The sequence below is a fragment of the Labeo rohita genome, chromosome 22 (assembly GCF_022985175.1).
Source record: "Labeo rohita strain BAU-BD-2019 chromosome 22, IGBB_LRoh.1.0, whole genome shotgun sequence".
In the NCBI taxonomy this organism is placed as follows: domain Eukaryota; kingdom Metazoa; phylum Chordata; class Actinopteri; order Cypriniformes; family Cyprinidae; genus Labeo; species Labeo rohita.
Genome location: NC_066890.1, coordinates 10820652 through 10842690, shown reverse-complemented (window position 1 = coordinate 10842690; position 22039 = coordinate 10820652). Strand labels below are relative to the sequence as shown.

General features: G+C 35.2%; 1 protein-coding gene across 2 annotated transcripts; it reads left to right on the top strand.

Annotated features, from left to right (window-relative positions):
* The first annotated feature begins 5632 nt into the window (after positions 1-5632).
* ttc14 (tetratricopeptide repeat domain 14) lies at positions 5633-21709 on the top strand. Of its 2 annotated transcripts, none has more exons than XM_051094831.1 (12): positions 5633-6174; positions 8162-8280; positions 8373-8572; positions 12736-12820; positions 12915-13044; positions 13124-13279; positions 13375-13446; positions 13916-14035; positions 14128-14250; positions 16042-16159; positions 17248-17354; positions 20720-21709. In XM_051094831.1, the coding sequence occupies exons 1-12, from the start codon at positions 6041-6043 to the stop codon at positions 21423-21425; spliced, it is 2070 nt and encodes a 689-aa protein (XP_050950788.1). In that variant the 5' UTR covers positions 5633-6040; the 3' UTR covers positions 21426-21709. The 2 variants fall into 2 exon arrangements, with proteins under 2 accessions (XP_050950788.1, XP_050950787.1); XM_051094830.1 differs by having other exon boundaries at positions 8355-8572.
* The last annotated feature ends 330 nt before the right edge of the window (positions 21710-22039 follow it).

Genomic DNA, 22039 nt, shown 5'->3' with positions numbered 1-22039 from the left:
TGACTTCTGAGAAGCAACCTAGTAATGCAATAGGGTTAATATACTGCCATTAAACTCCACCCACTTGTGCAGCTGTTATTATTATCCTAATACAATTGAACATCTTTCACTTTCTGACAGTATTGTCACACTTCCCACTGATTACAATAACATGACCACTCCTTTATGGTAAGGAACATAAAAGTGCCCACGTAGACTAAGAGCATATCACCATTTAAAATAACTACTTTCGGTTTGAATATATGTTATGTGATACAAAGCTGAATTTTCAGCATAATTAGTCTTCAGTGTCACACGATCCTTCAGAAATTGTTCTAATAAGCTGATTTGCTGCTCAAGAAACATATATCTCCTGTTTATTTCTTGATTTTGTGTGAATAATAAATATATATAATAATATCTGCGGTTTATGTTTCTATTGATGTAAAGAAAGGGTTTTGGGTCACGGGTAGATAATGCCTTCCAGCTAACTTGAAAGTAATTTACAATGGATGAAACTATGTAAATAGTGCTATGCTGTTCTACAAAGCCAGAGAGAAAGCATGCCTAACAAAATGCTTCTTCATTGTTACAGACCGCCAGTAAATAGCTTTGTTCTTGGGAGATGGAATTTGGTGTATTATGAGCTAAGCTGATCACAACGCCTAAATGCAAATATTACCCAGCTACCAGAAAATGATCTCCGAATTTTGTTTCATTCATGCTAACAGAATATTCACTCAAAGTGATCTGATCTTTAATAATGTTATCAAAATGTTAGCGCTTTTTTTATGTTTTATCTAATATGTTTTTCTAAAACATATTAGATGGAGATTTTTGCCATAAAAGAAAAATCTATAATTTTGACCCACACAATGTATTTTTGGCTATTGCTACAAATAAACCCCAGCGACTTAAGACTGGTTTTGTGGTCCAGGGTCACATATATGTTTGACTAACATCCAGCTAAAATGTTTCAGAAAAATTTTCCATGAACAATGTATAAATAAATAATGTTCTTTGTGCTAACATTCAATCATAAAATGTAGCATTCCATTGAATGTTTACATGACCAATAAAAACGCTATTAAAACATTTTAAAATCTGGATATATGGCGCATTGTGAAAGTATTCATACCCCTTCATTTTTACACATTTTGTTGCATTGATGCTTTATGTTAAACTGCTTTAAATTACTTTTTTCCCCACATCAATCTACACTCCAAACACCATAATGACAAAGCAAAAAACATGTTTTTAACTTCTAGGCAAATTTAATTAAAAAAAAAAAAAAAAAAACCTTAAATATTCCATTGCATAAGTATTTAAGTATTCATACCATTATCTGGGACAGTCAAAATTTAGCATTCATATTGCTTGTAGATGTTACCACACTTTGAGTGAAGTTGAACTGTGGCAGAAACAGGACTGCATCAAGCCACAGATCTGGGGAAGAATTCAGAAAAAATCTCCATTATACATTAAAACACTTTTGGAATTATTAGAGGAGAAGGAAAGCTCAATGCACCAAAATATTGAGATAGCCTTAATGAAAACCCAGTCCAGAGCATTCAGAACCTCAGATTGAGAAGAAGGTTCACCTTCCAACAGGACAATGCACACTAAGCACACTGCAAGAGTGGATTATAGACAACTCTGTGAATGTCCTTGAGTGGCCCAGCCAGCCTTGGCTTGAAAGCAGTAAAACATTTCTGGAGAAACCTGAAAATATCTGCCAGACCCCATCCAACCTGAAAAAGCTTGAGAGGTGAAGAGGTGCGGAGAAGAATGGCAAATAATTCCCAAATGCAGACATGCAAAGCTTGTCACATTATACCCAAAAAGAAAGGCTGTAAAGGTGCTTCAACAAAGTACTGAGTTAAGGGTATGAATACTTACGCAGTGTACTTATTTTGGTGTATGGAGTGTAAATTGATGTGGGAAAAAGGTCATTTAAAGCAGTTTAAAGGGGTCATCGGATGCCCATTTTCCACAAGTTTATATGATTCTTCAGGGTCTTAATCAAAAGTCTATAATATACTTTGGTTAAAAATTCTCAATGGTTGTGTATGTATTGTGTACACAATAAGCTCTGCAAAAATCATCTCATTCTGGTCGAGGCTCCTTTAAATGCAAATGAGCTCTGCTCATCCCGCCCCTCTCTTCTCTCTGTGGAGTGACGAGCCTGTTTACTTTAGCCGCGTTTAGCCACTAAACTTGCTAACTAGCACATTATTAGGAAAGGCGATCGCAAAGATTCATAAAAAAAACCCTTATACTCACTTTTGCTGTAAGTGAAGCTGGGTCATGAATGATTCGCGTGAACACAGATGGATATATGTAGATCGGAAGGCGCATTCCCTTCACAAACAAACGTAAATCAGATGTTGGGAGTAAATGACGACCACTATGTTCATTATTACATCCAGCAACACAACACCTCAATCGCTCAATCTGAGATATTCTTGTCTAACTTACATCCCTGCTCCGGCATCCAAACAAAGTGGGCGGACTGTCACAGCTGGTCTGAGGTAAGACGCTCATGTCAATCAACTATCGTGGGAGCGGCCTCTGTCGGAGTGATTTGAAAAAGGGGATGTTATTTTTACAGATTAATTAAAAACCACTGCATGGATTTTTATCATTATAGGGTAGATTTGTACATACACTGCCAACACACATTAATGTTCAAACAACACATAAAAGTGAACTTAGCATCCAATGACCCCTTTAACATAAGGCGGCAACATAACAAAATGTGAAAAAATGAAGGGGTATGAATACTTTCGCAAGGTACTGTATGTACATCTACATATATATCTACAGTAGTCAGCTTTTGAAGTGGATCAGAAAAGTTCATCAAAGTTGTCCTAAGACAAGAACTGGTATCGTTTTGGTTTTAGGACAACTTTGATAAAAGGTTTCGATCCACTTCAAATGTTGACTACTGTATATTGGTCCCCCCCAATATTCAAGATATGGATACGGCCTTGGTACACACTAATAGTTTCAGCGTTCATGTTCACAAAATGCTTGCAAAATCATAAAATGTAGCATTCCCACTGAATGCTTACGTAATCAATAAAACATTATTAAAGCATTTTAAAATCTGGACATACTGAATGCTCTGACATTCAAAAAAGAATGTTTTCAACTTAATGGGAACATTACAAAAAACATATTTTTTGTTAGCTACCCCTAAAATATCTTTATATAATTGACAAATATTTAGAGTTGGGGTACTCGGACTTGTACTTGGACTCAAGTCCGGTCTCGAGTACAATTTTTAAAAGACTCGGACTTGTTATGGACTTGGACGCATTTTTACTTGGACTTGTCTCGGACTTCAGCCTTTCACACTCTGAAAATATTTAGATAGATATATAATAGAATATAATAGAAATTAGAAAATAGTCCAACCGAGTCCAGGGACATTTGATGGAAATGTCATTGACTCAATGCATTATCACGCATTATGCATTATGAAGTTCTATTCAGTATTTGCATGCATTTTAAGTATTGTCCAGATGAGTTTCTGTACTCCCACAAAGAAAACATGCTCACAGAACACGCCTCTCAGTCTCTTTAAGACTATTCGTGTAAATGCAGTTGGTTTTGAACTTGACGGTTGGAAGAAATATGGTTGTGTCAAAATATTTGATCTGTGCGTCAGCGTAAACCTGCAGCCCCTGAATGCGTCATAAATGTTAATCAAACAACAAAAGAAAAGGAGAAAATCACTCACTGTTTATTAACTTATTAACTTTAATAAGAATCAGCTATATTTAACGTATACAGTGAAGATTGTTCAGTGTTTTATTTTTACATGTATTACTTCATGAAATGTCTGTAGTAGGCTATTTCTGTAGTAGTCTTTATAAGATAGACCTGAAAAACCACCTTGGGTGTGCATTATTTTCTAATGATTCAGTGGCCCATTATTAATTATTCCTTACATAATGTAATTTATTGTAATTAATCTAACTATAAATGCATTAAAAATAAAACAGTTGTGAGCTGCCTTATGGAAAGTATATGTGGGGCTTTATACACAGTGTGTGCCACAGTAAAGACTAGGTTTATCACTCACAGCCTGATTTTCATCAGAAAAAAAAAAAAAAAAAAAATCAAAATGCCTTGTATAAGGTCTAACCATTTGACATATAAAACCCAAAACACACACAGCCACGATCAGAGATAAGAGGCACATTTTCTGCTCTTAAGGTCAAAATTCATCGAGATACCCACTCCTTTACCCCACCCTTGAATTTATACATTTACTGTAAAGATGAATTAAGTCATGTCCCGCCCTATAATTTTTCAAATTCTAAAACCTGTTTCACTCTGAAACATGTCACAATACATAAATCAAGTTACCTATAACTTCTATTACATGACTTTAAGTTTGCTAAGCAGAGCAGGATACTAATTATGAGATGTTATGAAATCAAAAATCAAAACTACATTTAAATTGACACTGCATTTTTCAAGTTGTAAAGGTTAAAACAATGTTAAGATACTGACAAACAGTAGTGTTTCGTTGGACTTGGACACGACTCGGTCCTTTGGGACTCAGACTTGAGTTTGACTCGGCCCATTTTGGACTCGACTGGTTAAAGACTCAGACTCGACTTAGGTGGACTTGAACCCAACACTACAAATATTTCATTAAAATATGGTTTTGAAATGAGTTTAAAACTAAATAGAGTTACAGATATACCCAGCATACTATTTTATGTTATAAGAACGTTTCCGTAACATTCCCATTAAGTTCCGAAAGCATTATTTTTGAAAGTTCTTAGAATGTTCAAAATGTCCAGTTTAAACATCATATTAATGTTCTTATTTGGTTATAAGCATGTTACCCAAAACGTTATTAGAATGTTTCAAATTCACATTATACTAACATTCTAAGAACGTTATTAAAAACATTCCAGTCTCTCAGGCCCTGTTTATAGTACGTTTCTGTTTTGGCGTTTTAAAATGAAAACATTTCTCGTCTACGCTGGTGTTTTCACTGCGTTTAAAACGAAAATGCACTTGTAAATGTACCCTTATAAAAATTAACCATGGTTTTACTATAAATAAAACAAACAAAAAACATGGTTGCTATACTTAAACCATGGTAACTACGGATTAACCATGGTTTTAGTATTCTAACCATAGTTAAACCATGGTAATTTGTAGTAAAACTGTGGTTTTACAAGTGGTAATCAATATGTCAAAAAAAACATGGTTACTACACTTTTATTACAATAAAACCATGGTTAATTTTCGTAAGGGTAACCTCACATTAACGTTCAAGGAACGTTGTTCAGTATGCTATTAGAACGTTCTATTTTCATTATATTAGTGTTCTAAGAACGTTTTTCAAAACACTATTAGAATATTCCATTCTTTAATTACTTTAATTGTTCTGCCTGCTGTCTGAGGAACTCTTGAGGTGATGTGTTATTTATAATTCACTTGTTAATGTCATTCATTCATTCTTTTATTCAGTCTTCGAATCCATATTAAATACGATAAGACAAAAACAACAACATCGTAGTTTTCTTTTTTGCGTGCTGTACTCACTGTACTTGCAAGAGAACTTTTATTTTGAAGCCTACTTGTGTTAACGTACTTTAATTTTGAAAAACACTGGAGCTGAAAACATCATGCCAACAACAAAACGTTTCACGCTAACTACCGCCTCTCGTGCTGTTCTTGTTGACCAGTGCTTCCTTTTAAGCAAAACAAAATCGCATTTTAAATAGCTGTGTTTAATGCAGTGTCAACAAATGTAACAAAATCCTTAAGGATGCCCAAAAATGGTTAAAGTCAAGTCTTTCTTCCGGTTCGCTTCCGGTTTCCACGTCTTGCATTTGGCATAAGCACGTTTACAGCTGCTGTTATTTCTGCTCAAATTCAGACACTTTTAGAACTTCTTGAGCCTTAATAAATATCCGAAAGGTTAACTGACCATCTAGTTACTTACTTAATCGGTTAATTCAGTCTTCTTTTATTTCAAATCGCTAATATACACGTTTAGTGTAAATATGTCGTGTTGGAGACGCTGATAATGGAGAGAGATTTACTCAGACAATCTGTGTCGTATCATGGTGAAAACCTGTTGTCACTGTTAAAATGCGAGCAAAATGAAAACCCAGACTTTAAACATGTGGCCGCTGAGCTCTCCAAAACACTCAATGAAAGGTAAGAGACGTTTTTATAGTTGTTGTACGTGATTATTTGTCATGAGTATGTCATGTTTATGTTCAGAGACCCCCTAAAACCTATTAAATACCCTTAAAACATACTTTATTAGGAAGTATCCCATAAGGAAGTTCTTATCACAAACACCCATATGGCTGACTTTCTTCTGTGAAACGCAAAATGAGATTTTCTCTCTCTCCATATATGTTGACAATATGTCATTTAGTAACTAGATGAGTAAAGTTTGAGAACAAACTTGAAGTTGGCTTGAGAAAGCCTAGCCTGAAAGTTTGATGCAGCTGTAATGGTATGGAAGCAGCTAGCATGATTTAACACATTGCTTACATGATTTAACATGTTGTTAACATGTTTTAGCATGATTAGCTTGTTGCTTGTATTTTTATAGGCTGATTACAATGTTGTTAGCATGATTTGCAAGTTACTACAATGTTGTTAGCATGATTAACATGTTGTTAGCATGTCACTAGCATGTTTCTAGCATTGCTAACATGTTACTAGCTTGTTTTTAACATGTTTCTATCATGTCCCTAGCATGTTTCTGGCATGATTAACAAGTTGCTAACATGTTTCTGGCATGATTAGCAAGTTATTAGCATGATGTTAGCATGATTAACATGTTACTAGCATGTTGCTAGCATGTTTCTAACATGGTTAACATGTTACTAGCTTGTTGTTAACATGTTTCTACCATGATTAGCATGTCCCTAGCATGTTTCTGGCATGATTAACAAGTTATTAGTATGATGTTACCATGATTAACATGTTACTAGCTTGTTGCTAGCATGTTTCTAACATGGCTAACATGTTACTAGCTTGTTGTTAACATGTTTCTACCATGATTAGCATGTCCTTAGCATGTTTCTGGAATGATTAACAAGTTGCTAACATGTTTCTGGCATGATTAGCAAGTTATTAGCATGATGTTAGCATGATTAACATGTTACTAGCATGTTGCTAGCATGTTTCTAACATGGCTAACATGTTACTAGCTTGTTGTTAACATGTTTCTAGCATGATTAGCATGTCCCTAGCATGTTTCTGGCATGATTAACAAGTTGCTAACATGTTTCTAGCATGATTAGCATGTCCCTAGCATGTTTCTGGCATGATTAGCAAGTTATTAGCATGATGTTAGCATGATTACCATGTTACTAGCATGTTGCTAGCATGTTTCTAACATGATTAGCAAGTTACTAACATGCTAGCATGTTTCAAGTATGATTAACATGTAACTAACATGTTGCTAGCATGATTGCCAAGTTACTAGCATGTTAGCATGTTTCTAGTATGATTAGCATATAACTAGCATGTTGTTAGCATGATTGCCAAGTTACTAGCATGTTGTTAGCATGATTAGCATGTTAAAAGCACATTGCTAGCATGTTTCTATCATGATTAGCATGTTGTTAGCATGATTAGCATGTTACTAGAATTTTGTTACCATGTTTCTAACATGATTAGCATGTTACTAGCATGTGGTTAGCATAATTAGCATATTACTAGCATGTTCCTAACATGATTTAGATAGATTAGAAATATTAGAGTGAAGCTTAAATGAGTGTAAATGGATTAGAATCAGTACATAGAAGGGAAGCTTGATTGAGCCTCAAGGGATTCTGGGAGTTTAGATTTGAATTTTGTCAGCTGGAGTTTGAATAGTGTTGCTCATTTGAACATTCCGTCAATGTAAGTCTGTGGGATTTTTGGTGGATTTGATAGTCTGGTTTACGAAAACTGTAAGGCGGATCAGTCTGAAAAGATACAGCACACCGAGTCAGACCAGTCTGAAGGTCTGGACCGAGTTTGGTGGTTCTAGCTTGAAAGCTCTAGGAGGAGATAGATACTGAAATTTGTCTCAGAAGAAGAATAATAATAATCTTAAATAGTAGATGAGTAAGTTGGCTTTCTCAAGACAACTTAATGAGTAATAATGAGTCATATGTCATTGGTATGTAATATGTCACAGAGATAAAGATGAGGTGAGTCCTGTTCTGGAGCAGTTCATTGCAAGGAAAGCTGATCTTTTGTTTGCACCGACATGGAAAACATCTACACCTGCAGATGAATGGCAGGAGGAATCTGGAGGTGAGTTTTCTCATTCATTTCTAATGAAATTCAAAATCTCTCTTTTTTTTTTTATGTGAATTTTATCATAAAAGGTTCTGTGTTGTTTTCAGAGGCGTACGCCGTCATGCCTCCACTGGAGCAGTTCATGGAGGTGTCGTTCGAGGAGAGACGGGAGCTTTTTTACAGAGATGTTGAGCGTGGAGACATGGTTATCGGACGGATCAATTCAGTGCGAGAGTTTGGTTTATTCGTAACTCTTCTCTGCACTGCTGGAGGACTGGAACGAGATATTGAGGACCTGGAGATAAAGGTTTGATTTTATGCTTTTTTTAGTGTCTATTTTTACATGACTGCATTTTCTAGATTGTGAATATGTATATGGGACAAAGACGAGATGTCCCATTTTGGTAACCGAAACCATTTATATGTATAAAAGTGATTTTATATACACAGGAAGCTTATTAGATGCAAGTAAAATGTCCAAATAAAATGTTAAAATATGGGTAAAATAGTTACGTCTTCATTCAGCGTAACAGATATACAGGTGCATCTCAATAAATTAGAATGTTGTGGAAAAGTTCATTTATTTCAGTAATTCAACTCAAATTGTGAAACTCGTGTATTAAATAAATTCAGTGCACACAGACTGAAGTAGTTTAAGTCTTTGGTTCTTTTAATTGTGATGATTTTGGCTCACATTTAACAAAAACCCACCAATTCACTGTCTCAGCAAATTAGAATACTTCATAAGACCAATAAAAAGACATTTTTAGTGAATTGTTGACCTTCTGGAAAGTATGTCCATTTACTGTATATGTACTCAATACTTGGTAGGGGCTCCTTTTGCTTTAATTACTGCCTCAGTTCGGCGTGGCATGGAGGAGATCAGTCTGTGCTGCTGCTGAGGTGGTAGGGAAGACCAGGTTTCTTTGACAGTGGCCTTTTTTGGTCTCTTGTTTCTCATTTTCCTCTTGATAATACCCCATAGATTCTCTATGGGGTTCAGGTCTGGTGAGTTTGCTGGCCAGTCAAGCACACCAACACCATCGTCATTTAACCAACTTCTGGTGCTTGTGGCAGTGTGGGCCGGTGCCAAATCCTGCTGGAAAATGAAATCAGCATCTAAAAAGTAGGTCAGCAGAAGGAAGCATGAAGCGCTCTAAAATTTGTTGGTAAACGGGTGCAGTGACTTTGGTTTTTAAAAAACACAGTGGACCAACACCAGCAGATGACACTGCAGCCCAAATTATCACAGTCTGTGGAAACTTTACACTGGACTTCAAGCAACTTGGGCTATGAGCTTCTCCACCCTTCCTCCAGACTCTAGGACCTTGGTTTCCAAATGAGATACAAAACTTGCTCTCATCTGAAAAGAGGACTTTGGACCACTGGGCAACAGTCCATTTCTTCTTCTTCTTAGCCCAGGTAAGACGCCTCTGACGTTGTCTGTGGTTCAGCAGTGGCTTAACAAGAGGAATACGACGACTGTAGCCAAATTCCTTGATACGTCTGTGTGTGGTGGCTCTTGATGCCTTGACCCCAGCCTCAGTCCATTCCTTGTGAAGTTCACCCAAATTCTTGAATCGATTTTGCTTGACAAGCCTCTCAAGGCTGTGGTTCTCTCAGTTGGTTTCTGCATCTTTTTCTTCTACACTTTTTCTTTTCACTCAACTTTCTGTTAACATGCTTGGATACAGCACTCTGTGAACAGCCAGCTTCTTTGGCAATGAATGTTTTTGGCTTACCCTCCTTGTGAAGGGTGTCAATGATTGTCTTCTGGACAACTGTCAGATCAGCAGTCTTCCCAATGATTGTGGAAAGTGAAAGTGAAAGTGACGATGTATTGTCAAGTATGGTGACCCATACTCGAAATTGGCCCTCTGCATTTAACCCATCACGAGTGCACAAACACAGCAGTGAGAAGTGAACACACACACACACACACACACACACTGTGAACACACACCCGGATCAGTGGGCAGCCATTGCTCCAGCGCCCGGGGGGGCAACTGGGGGTTCAGTCCCTTGCTCAAGGGCACTTCAGTCATGGTATTGAAGGTGGAAAGAGCGCTGTTCATACGCAGTCCCCACCTTCAATTCCTGCTGGTGTGGGAATCGAACGAGCGACCTTTGGGTCTCTAACCATTAGGCCATGGCTGCCCCCTTGTGTAGCCTAGTGAACCAAACTGACCATTTTGAAGGCTCAGGAAAACTTTGCATGTGTTTTGAGTTGATTAGCTGACTGGCATGTCAGCATATTCTAATTTGTTGAGATAGTGAATTGGTGGGTTTTTGTTAAATGTGAGCCAAAATCATCACAATTAAAAGAACCAAAGAATTAAACTACTTCAGTCTGTGTGCACTGAATTTATTTAATACACAAGTTTCACAATTTGAGTTGAGTTATAGTTGAGTAAATAAATGAACTTTTCCACAACATTCTAATTTATTGAGATGCACCTGTATTTAGTGAAAATAAAACGACATATTTATTTGTACCTGTACTTATTAAAATAATTAGTGCTGGGCAATAATTAACCGCAACCAAAATAAAAGTTTTTGTTTATATAATACGTGTGTGTGTACTTTGTACATGTATTATGTATATATAAACACGCACATGCATGTATATTTTTAAGAGAAATAGGTTATGTTTATATATTAAATATAGTACTGGGCAACATTTAATTGTTTAATCGCATCCATAATAAATATCATGTATTTGTCTTTAACTATACATAATAAATATACACAGTACACACATATATATAAAAATTATATAAACAAGCGTTTATTTTGGATGCGATTAATCACGAATAATCATTGCCCAGCACTACATAATATAAATTATATGAATATAAATATATACATGTAAATTCATGTATTTGTTTTCAAAATATATATGTGTGTCTTTATATATACATAATATATATACACTGTACACATATATATTATATAAATGAAATCTTTTATTTTGAATGCAATTAATCGCAATTAATCATTGACCAACACTATATTTAATATATAAACAATATTTTTCCTAAATATATACATGCGTGTGTGTGTGTGTATTTATACTGTACGTACATAAAAAAATATGGACAGTACATACACATATTATACATACAAAAACTTTTATTTTGGATGCGATTAATCGTTGCCTAGCACTACATTTAATATATAAACATAACATATATTTCTTTTAAATATATACATGCATGTGTGTGTATTCATACTGTATATACATAATAAACAGATATGTACACACAAATGTCTATTTTGGATGCGATTAATCGCAATTAATTGTTGCCCAGCACTATATTTAATATATAAACATAACATATATTTGTTTCAAATATATACATGAATGCGTGTATTTATACTGTATATACATAAATATGGACAGTGCACACACAGATTATGTAAACAAAAACATTTATTTTGGATGCGATTAATCATTGCACAGCACTATATTTAATATATAAACATAACATATATTTCTTTTAAATATATACATGCATGTGTGTGTATTTATACTGTATATACATAATAAATATACAAAGTACACACACGTATATTAAATAAACAAAAACTTTTATTTTGGATGCGATTAATCGCAATTAATTGTTGCCCAGCACTGTATTTAATATAGAAACATAACATATTTTTCTTAAATATATCCATGCATGTGTGTGTTTATATATACATAATCAATAAACACAGTACACACACATATATTATATACACAAAAACTGTTATTTTGGATGCGATTAATCATTGCCCAGCACTAATTCTTTTAATAAGTACAGGTAGAAATAAATGTTGTTTAATTTTCACATAAATATATGTCTGTTATGCTGAATGAAGTAGCTTTATTTCACCCATATTTTTATTTGCACAAAACTTATTTTAAACATTAAAGTGGCATTTTACTTGTATTTAATATGCTTTCTGTGTATATAAAATCACTTTTATAAATTTAAATGATTAAACAGAACTGTGATCCTTACATAGTCTTTTAATGTCATCTAATGATTCTTGATATAAATATGTCTGAAAAGATTAATTGATATATGAACTATTGTTACATTTAAATTTAATTAAATTCTTTTCTAATTATTTTGGTCAGAATAAAATAAATCAATAATAAACAGGACACATTCTAATGCACAGACAAAAATGAAAGCTGTTTTGTTTTGTTGCTTGAAAACAGTTTTCATCTTTGTGCTATGTAATAATTATATTTATAATTAATTAAATAATTATAGTTATTTATTTATTGATTTTTATTTTTCCATTCATTCATTGATTAATCAATAGTTATTTTTTGGAAAATAATAAAGATGTATAAGGAAAATGGTACTACTTTTTACTTGAGCCTTTCAATTTTTTGTAGATTTTGAAAACACTTTTCATTCAGTTGCAGCTTGTCAGTCAAATGTGATTCTAAAAATAAATGTTGTTTATTTAAAGGCCCTCTGTCCATTAAGAGATGTACCTTCAACTGGAAATCATGATGATCCTTTGTCTTATTACCAAATTGGGGATTTGATTAGAGGTATGATACCTTTTTTGGCTAATATTAAAAATGAATGTCTATATATTAATCATAAAATGATTAGTTTTAATAAAGTGGTATTTTTTTCTCACAGCTGGGGTGAAGGACATTGACCGCTACCACGAGAAGCTGACATTATCACTGTATTCCTCCTCACTGGCTCCACACTTGGATAAAGTTAAACTGGGTGTCATAAGCAAAGAAGATCTTCCTCTTCATTATACGTATGTAAAAAGAAAAAAATGAATTCTGACCTGTTGGTCTTTGATGTCCTATTGTTGATCATTCCCTCCGCTCTTTCAGCCGGGGTGAAAAGGTGGCTGCAGACTGCAGTGAGACGTATGAGAAGCTTTTGGAGAGCTCTCTTGGTTTGTCCAACCCTTTAAATGTAGACTACCTCCTGGGAAAGCTGGGAATAAGCGATACGCAAACTCCTTCACTAATGAGGGGCTTGCAGAGGTACATTTTGTCTTTGGCTTTCATGTTATTCCCATTTTTCTTGGTGTATTCTCAGTTAAAATGATTTTTTTTAATATATGAATTTATATACGCAGCAACCGCTTCAAAGAAGATGATTTTGCAACAGCTATCCGGAAGAAACAGTCTGTATCCTGGGCCCTGAAATGGTTTGTGTTTACTTGATTTTATCTTTATATTTCATAAAATGAATTATTATTGTATTTAAAAGTACATTAAAACTAGTGATATTGTAAGCTACAGTGTTGGGGAAAGTTACTTTTAAAAGTAATGCATTGCAATATTGCGTTACTCCATTAAAAAAAGTAACTAATTACTTATTACGAGTTACTTAGTTACTTTTTATGGAAAGTAATCCATCACTTTACTTTTGCATTACTTTTGTCAACTGGACTGAGCTTGCCTATTTGTTTTTTAATAGCAAAAAAACCTTTCACACCAAAAATTGAAATTAACAAGCCTCCGGCTAAAGAAAACATCAGTGCTGTCAGTGAATAAATGAGAACGTGCGTTACTTATTTGAACTCTTTACGTTTAGTTAGTTAAAAAAGTAATCTGATTACTTGCAATGCACTAATAAGCTAGAAATGACCGTATGATTTTCTCATATCGTTACAGTGTTAAAGCTGGTGTTGACCATTTCAAATCGGGTCGTCACGTTGAAGCGATGAATGAGTACAACAAGGCCTTAGAGATTGACACAAACAATGTGGAGGCTCTCGTGGCACGTGGAGCTCTGTAAGTCACTATAAAATATAGAAACTAATATTTGCATGTTTATTTTTCTGCCTTGTCGCATAATTACTGAACGTGTTTTTATTTTGTTGTAGATATGCAACCAAAGGAAGCTTGATGAAGGCTATCGATGATTTTGAGCTTGCCTTGGAGAACTGCCCTACACACAGGAATGCCAAAAAATACCTCTGCCAGACGCTTGTGGAAAGAGGAGGACAGTATGTCATTGAGAAATGCTGTTACTACTTATAGTTTAAAGGAGCCAGTTCCAGAACAAAGCTTCACATATAATGCACTCGCCCCATTGTCATCCAAGATGTTCATGTCTTTCTTTCTTCAGTCGTGAAGAAATTCTGTTTTTTGAGGAAAACATTTCATGATTTTTCTCCATATAATGGACTGATATGGTGCCCCGATTTTGAACTTCCAAAATGCAGTTTAAATGCAGCTTCAAATGATCACAAATGCGGTTGTAAATGATCCCAGCCGAGGAAGAAGGGTCTTATCTAGCGAAACATTCGGTTATTTTCATTAAAAATAATACAATTTATATACTTTTAATGTCAAAGCCTCATCTTGTCTCAACTGTTTTTGTTCCAGTTCATGACAGTTAGTGTATGTCGAAAAACTCCCATCTCATGTTCTCCCTCAACTTCAAAATCGCCCTATATCGCTGTTTTACCATTTGTTAAGGGTGTTTGATCTTCTTTGCATGTTCACTTTGTAAAGAATGTGTCGGAGTTTTTTAACATACCCTAACTGTCTTGAGTCAGAATACACAGAGTTCAGGGAGAGCAAGACAAGACAAGCATTTGAGAATAAAAAGAATTTAAATTGTATTTTTTTTAATGAAAATAACTGATCGTTTCGCTAGATAAGACCCTTCTTCCTCAGCTGGGATCATTTACAACCGCATTTGGGATCGTTTGAAGCTTGTTTTTTTAAATGTAGTTCAAAATCGGGGCACCATATCAGTCCATTATATGGAGAAAAAACCTGAAATGTTTTTCTTAAAAAAACAATTTCTTTATGACTAAAGAAAGAAAGACATGAACATCTTGGATGACAAGGGGGTGAGTACTTTTATATGTGAAATAAGTGGGCGTGGTGCGCTTTGGAGCGGAGGGGGATAAGGGGAGCGAGTCAATTTCGGGTTCAGACAGTTTCATTTCGCTCCCATTGAGTTAACAACACAAATAAATGCACAGGCATTAGCACTCTGCATCGAAAACATATATATGAACGTGCTGATTTGTGATCGCTTAAATATTTAATTTAACATGGTTAAAAAAAAAACAAACATGCAAGTGATAAACTTTCGTGACAACGCGGCAGTGGCCTAAGCGTCTTTCGCGCTGGCCCCAGGCCATCGGGCACTCCTTATTGTGGAAGTGTGGAAGCTGAATAGTAGCGCGCTCCTTGCATGACAGATGAACAGACTTGCACTTAAAATACTCCGTCATTTTTGCTGATACAGATAACAGTAATAAATCCTTTTGAATCTGTAAAGACTTTACGTTTATTTGTGCGCACTCCCAATAACAGCGAAACATTGTGCTTTTGTAAAATAATGAAAGCAAACATGCACTTTCTGCCGTCTAAGTCTCTGTGAACTTGAGCGCAAAACTTGCCTTACAGACATGAAAAATATATCTATAGAGAGTGAAATGTCTACTTTCAAATGAACCAATTTAAATAGAAATCCGTATGAAATATACAGCTAGTGTCGCCCACGTCACCTCCTAAATCGAAAACAAAGAAAGCACTAGTTTATCAATATTGTCACATTCAGAAATATTATACCATCATAATAAAGGTCTAATTTGTCAAATATCAATATAGACATTGCAGATAGAAGGACTCCACTGCACTGATGTTGAATTCAGTTGTGTACAGGCTGTTGTAACATGATTTTATAATAATCTTTGCAACATGATTTTATAATAATTTTGGTACACCTTTAAATCTATAAAATGAGTTTTGATTATGCTCTGATCTTTTCTGCACAGACTCGAAGAGGAAGAAAAGTTGGTGACCGCTGAGGGTCTCTACAAAAGAGCCATCGTATTAGATGACACGTTTCAAGAAGCAGCAGAAGCCTTGGAGAAACTTCAGCTACGCATCCAGGTGAGCTGGATAAACCTGCCTGTCATGAATGCATGCTTGGAAGTTTAATCAGAAAATTAGCTTCCAGTGTTTTAGGTACACAGATGTGTCATGTTTAAGAAACAGTTCACTCAAAAATGAAAACATCCTGAAAGTTTGCTCACCTTCAGGCCATCCCAGATGTACATAGGTTTGTTTCTTCATCAGATTTGGAGGAATGTAGCATTGCATCACTTGCTCACCAATGGAAGTGAATGGGTGCCGTCAGAATCAGAGTCCAAACAGCTGATGAAAACATAACAGTAATCCACAAATCCAAACCAGTCCATCAGTTAACGTCTTGAGAAGACAAAAGATGCATGTTTTTAACTTCAAACCATTGCTTCTGACTAAAAAACTAAAAAACAGAAGCGTCTCGTCTGAATCAGGAGAGAAATATGCACTTGAAATCTCAAGTACAGATCTCTTAAGATGTTAATTGTTGGACTGGAGTGGTTTGGATTATTTGTGGATTATTGTGATGTTTTTATCAACTCTCATTCTGACGGCACCCATTGACTGCAGTGTTGCAATGTGATGCAATGCTACATTTCTCCAAATGTCATGAAGAAACAAACTGGTCTCCATCTTGGATGGCCTAGGGATAAGTACATTTTTAGCAAAGTTTCATTTTTTTGTACCCTGACGCATTGCTTTTTTAAATTAGTGTTAACAGAAAGTTCATTTTAACTGTCAAGTATTAGAGTACTGATGAAGTATTTTTGTCATTTATGTATCTATCTGATCTTGGACCTGTGAAACCTGACTGATGGGACCTTTAACCCTGATTGCACTGGGTTGACATAAATGCCCCCATGTGGAAATAAAACCCCCTACCACCTTTGGTTTGTATTCTGTTCCTGATACGACGGTAACTGCATCTCACGATCATTGCTAAATCTAAAATGTTTTCTCGCATTTTGTCATTGCTTTACGTATCCTGACGCCTGGGGTGCGAAAAACGGCACTTGTGCGAAATTGCTCACGCTGTGTGCCTGCACGCATATGCATGCTTGATTAATTTCCTGAAAATTATTCCAATTTTACCCTGTCAATGAACTGCTTTAAAGAAATCGCTTAAATTGAAAGAGCAGGAAGCTGCCAAAGAGCAGGAAAAAGCTAAGACCGTGGAGACGAGTGCTGAGAAATTGCGTAAGATCCTAAAAGAAGAGAAAAGGTAATGTCAACACCACCATATTCATTCACATTTTTATTCCTGTTAAGCATATATTTGGTCACATAAACACTGTAGCTACATACAGTTGTTCTGTACACACAGTTTATTTATTTACTGAAATCAAAGGCCTGTTTACATCAAGGATTATACAGTTGAAGTCAAAAGTTTACATACACCTTGCAGAATCTGCAAAATGTTAATTATTTGACTAAAATAAGAGGGATCGTACAAAATGCATGTTATTGTTTATTTAGTACTGATCTGAATAAGATATTTTACATGGAAGATGTTTACATATAGTCCACAAGAGAAAATAATAGTTGAATTTATAAAAATGACCCTGTTCAAAAGTTTTCATACAATTGATTCTTAATACTGTGTTGTTACCTGAATAATCCACAGTTCTTGTTCATGAGTCGTTTGTCCTGAACAGTTAAACTGTCTGCTGTTCTTCAGAAAAATCCTTCAGATCACACAAATTCTTTGGTTTTCAGCATTTCTGTGTATTTAAACCCTTTCCAATAATGACTGTATGGTTTTGAGATCCGTCTTTTCACACTGTGGACAACTGAGGGACTCATATTCAACTATTACAGAAGATTCAAACACTCACTGATGCCCAAGAAGGAAAAACCTTGCATTAAGAGCCGGGGGGGTGAAAACTTTTGGAATTTGAAAATCAGGGTAAATTTTACTTATTTGGTCATCTGGGAAACATGTAAGTATTTTCTGTAGCCTCTGAAGGGCAGCACTAAATGGAAAAAAAATATGATATTTAGGCAAAATAAGAAAAAAAGTACACATCTTCATTCTGTTCAAAAGTTTTCACCCCCAGTGAAAATGCAAGGTTTTTCCTTCTGGAGCATCAGTGAGCGTTTGAACCAATAGTAATAGTTGCATATGAGTCCTTCAGTTGTCCTCCGTGTGAAAAGATGAATCTCAAAATCATACAGTCATTGTTCGAAAGAGTTCAAATACACAAAAATGCTGAAAGACCAAAGCAGGCAGTTTGACTTTTCAGGTCAAACAAGGGACTCGTGAACAACTATCACTAAACAAAAAAACACAGCTGTGGATCATTCAGGTAACAACACAGTATTAAGAATCAAGTATATGTAAATGTTTGAACAGGGTCATTTGTATTTTCAACTATTATTTTCTCGTGTTGACTATATGTAAACATCTATGTGAAGTATCATATTCAGGTCAGTACTAAATAAACAATAACATGCATTTTGTATGATCCCTCTTATTTTGGTAAAATAATGAACATTTTTAATGATTCTAAAAGGGGGATGTAAACGTTTGACCTCAACTGTAACTATAAATGTACTTTTTTTATTTATTTATTTATTTTTTTAGCTGGTGAATGATAAAAACATGTCAGGCTGTCAGAATCCATCTTATTTTAAAGAGCTTGAGCATTTAAAGCGACATAAAACAACAGCAGTTTGTTTGTAGTAAACAAGGTTGTTGTAGTTTTCATTCTTGGTGTGAACAGGCATTAGCAACTAAATTTACAATTAAACTGTGTAGTAGTTTATGTAATGGATGGCATTGTCAGAGGTGGCTCATTTTCCTTATGTTAAACAATAATTTAGGTCATTCAGTCCAACATTTGAATTAGGGCTGGGCAATATACTGAGTATTCACAATATATTTGCCATGTTTATTCTGGTGACATAAAGTTTAAGGTATAGTTTACCCAAAAATGAAAAAACTTTACACTCTGAAGTTGTTCCAAACCTGTTTGAATTTCTTCTTTCTGCTGGACACAAAAGAAGATATTTTGAAGTTGTTGGTAGCCTTGGTAGCCATTTACTTCAAGGGGTCCTTGATTATGGTTTCACTTTTTTTAACTTTAGTTAGTGTATAATGTTACTGTTTGAGCATGAACAACATCTGGAAAGTTAAGACGCTCTAAGGTCAATGCAAAGGGAAATATAAATAAACTAAACAAAGCATAAACACATTGCAGTACACCACATAAACACAATCAAGCCTTTGAAAATAGCTGATTGACCACCCCTTTAAATAGTATTTTTCTTTTCCATACTATGGAAGTCAATGGCTACTGTCAGCTGTTTGGTTTGAACCAACTTCAGGGTGAGTAAATATGACAGAAGTTTAATTTTTCAGTGAACTGTCCCTTTAAGCAGTATTGTAAATACCATGATGGTTTATTTATTTTATTTAATATTTTTGAATGCATTACTATTAGCAGTAATGATTGAGACATTAGTTTCTCAAACTCTTTTTGTATTGCTATTCTCAAATATGAGAAAGTCTGATTTCAAAGCTTGCAAAGCTTCGATTCGTTTGTGCAAATCATTTCTGTTGATTCAGTGTATCAGCCAGTGTATCAGTTCAAGAAAAAAAAAAAAAAAAACATTCAAGAAAATGAATGCAAGTAGTTTAGTTTAGCAACTGAGAAAACATGCTGAGAGCATAAAGTGTTTAAGTACCCAAATTTAGTGAGTTTAAGTACCCAAATTTTAGGTTTAAAAAAATAACTAAAAATATTTTGGCGCATCATTTATAGACCTTTTTAACTATTAAGATGCATGTGTTGAATGTAATCAAAATCTAAAAAAAATTAAATAAAATAAAAATTAACAAATAAATAAAATAAAATGACTTTTCCCCTGCCAGTGTTGAAACAGAAAAAAATAAAGGTACGTCAAAAGAAAGAACAGAGCCTCTGCTTTGTAGCAAAAAAATAAAAACAAAATAAAATAAAAATTCTAGCTTCATGCATTATTATTATTATTTTTTTTTTTTATCAACACTCGAATGTGGGCAAGTTTCTTTTAAGCACAAACAAACAAAAAACTTCTTAACGAAAAGCTGAGGAAAATCATATTTTTGTCGAAGGCTTTGTCCTGAATGGTTTGAGGAGGATGATCAAAACATGGATTAAATCAATTAGATAAAGGAGTAGATCAGTTCCATCAGCACCCACAAATCTTCACAGTCCTAAACCACTTATTGGGTCATAGTTTCATTTGGTAACTTAGTTTTGATTTATATGCTGTTTAATGTTTGATGATTGCTTTATTTTACACGTGCGTCTGCTTATATATGCATGTTCTTGGCTGTGTTTTGATCCAGAGATGTGTAATAGCTGAAAAATTCTGTCAATGGCATGGAAAGAGTATATTGCCTAGCCCTGATTTAAAAATAGTTAATCACTCCAAAAACATTGCAGTGTGTATGTGACCGTTGGAATCTTTTGAGTGTGTTTTTTCACCAAAACAAGGTAAGAACTCTTCTACTTTGCGGTTTTATTCATTGCTGACGCCCATTTTTCTTATGGGCGCTCATAATGTCCTGCAAGTTTCAGCGTGATGTTTGCTTCCATGTAGAATGAAGAAGAAAAGGAAGCGGTCGACCTCTTCCTCTACGTCGTCAGATACGTCCTCAACGACAAGCGACGATTCTCCTTCAACGAGTCGTAAAAAATCGAAGAAGCGAAAACACAAACGCCGACGCTCGTCTCACGGCAGTAAGAAACACAAACGGAGAGTGTCGTCTTGTAGCGATAAAACGGCGGAAGATGACAAAGATTGGTTTCCCGCTCCTGCTAACACCTCCGCGTCATACATCGACCAGAAACAATCCATAAGCAAACTCCTCAGCGAAGGAGAACAGTCTTGGGGCAAAAGCCGACACGAAGACGGCAGAGGTAGGTTGGATGATGCTATCGACAGAAGTTTGGGGAACCTCAAACATGAAGCGTCTAGACTGGGACGTCCAGATGTGAACGGCCAAGATAGAGATCGACACAGGAGCTCAAGCACCTCAGAACGTGCCAGGAGGGATTCGTCCTCCTCCACCCAATCCGAATATTCCCAGAAGTCTGATCGATACTCTAAGGAATTTTACTCGCAAGGCAGAAAACGTAGTGAATCGGAACGAGGCGGGAATGAGAAGATAGAAAGAAATAGTCGAGATCAAGATGATCGCAGGAGGTCTTCTAGTGGAAGTGTAAAAAAGGACCTCCCTTCCAATTTGTTGGACATTTTCAGTCGAATCGCTGAATTTGAGAAGGAGAAAAAGCTGAAGAAGTAAAAGAGTTCAGGAGTAACACTAGTAGTGCTTTCAGTACTAGTACTAGCAGGTTTAACTTTCAAGTATAGCGATGTAAATGTACGATAGGTTATAAGTTGATCAGAGCTGTTTATTTTCATAATTTCAGGGTTGATTTGTTTGCTTTGGTTGGGAAACCGCCTGCCTATAGGAACTGCAACAAAACTGAGCAATGGCCAAAATGTGATGCGAATGATGCCTCAGTATTATGAATTGCATTCAGTGTAATGTCAGTGTTCAAATAAACAAGTGTAATGATCTAACAAGTGCTACTCTGTAGTGTTTGTTCTTTGTCTGGTGACACACTGTAAATTAAAGGTAGTTCAGAAAGCTAATAAAATCATTTGAGACATTTACGTTTTACGATTTTGCACATTAAATTGTAAAGCAGACTTTCAGAAATATGCTGTGGTCAAGCTAAAACACTTTACCTAATATCATGATAATATCATGTATCTGTGATCTCGCAGGCTGAGGATGGGACACAACACTACTGTAGCGTATTATTTACTCACCCTCCGTCCATCCTAGGTGTATATGACTTCCTTCTTTAAAACGATTGCAATCAAAGTCTAATGAAGTCTAATAAACTGCAC

What these genes read in the sequence shown, in the direction of transcription:
- ttc14 (XM_051094830.1), top strand. Translation starts at nt 6,041, where the DNA reads ATGGAGAGAGATTTACTCAGACAATCTGTGTCGTATCATGGTGAAAAC. An exon ending in GATCTTCCTCTTCATTATAC is followed by an intron (nt 13,045 to 13,123) that starts GTATGTAAAAAG and finishes CCGCTCTTTCAG; the next exon opens with CCGGGGTGAAAAGGTGGCTG. An exon ending in AACTTCAGCTACGCATCCAG is followed by an intron (nt 16,160 to 17,247) that starts GTGAGCTGGATA and finishes ACTGCTTTAAAG; the next exon opens with AAATCGCTTAAATTGAAAGA.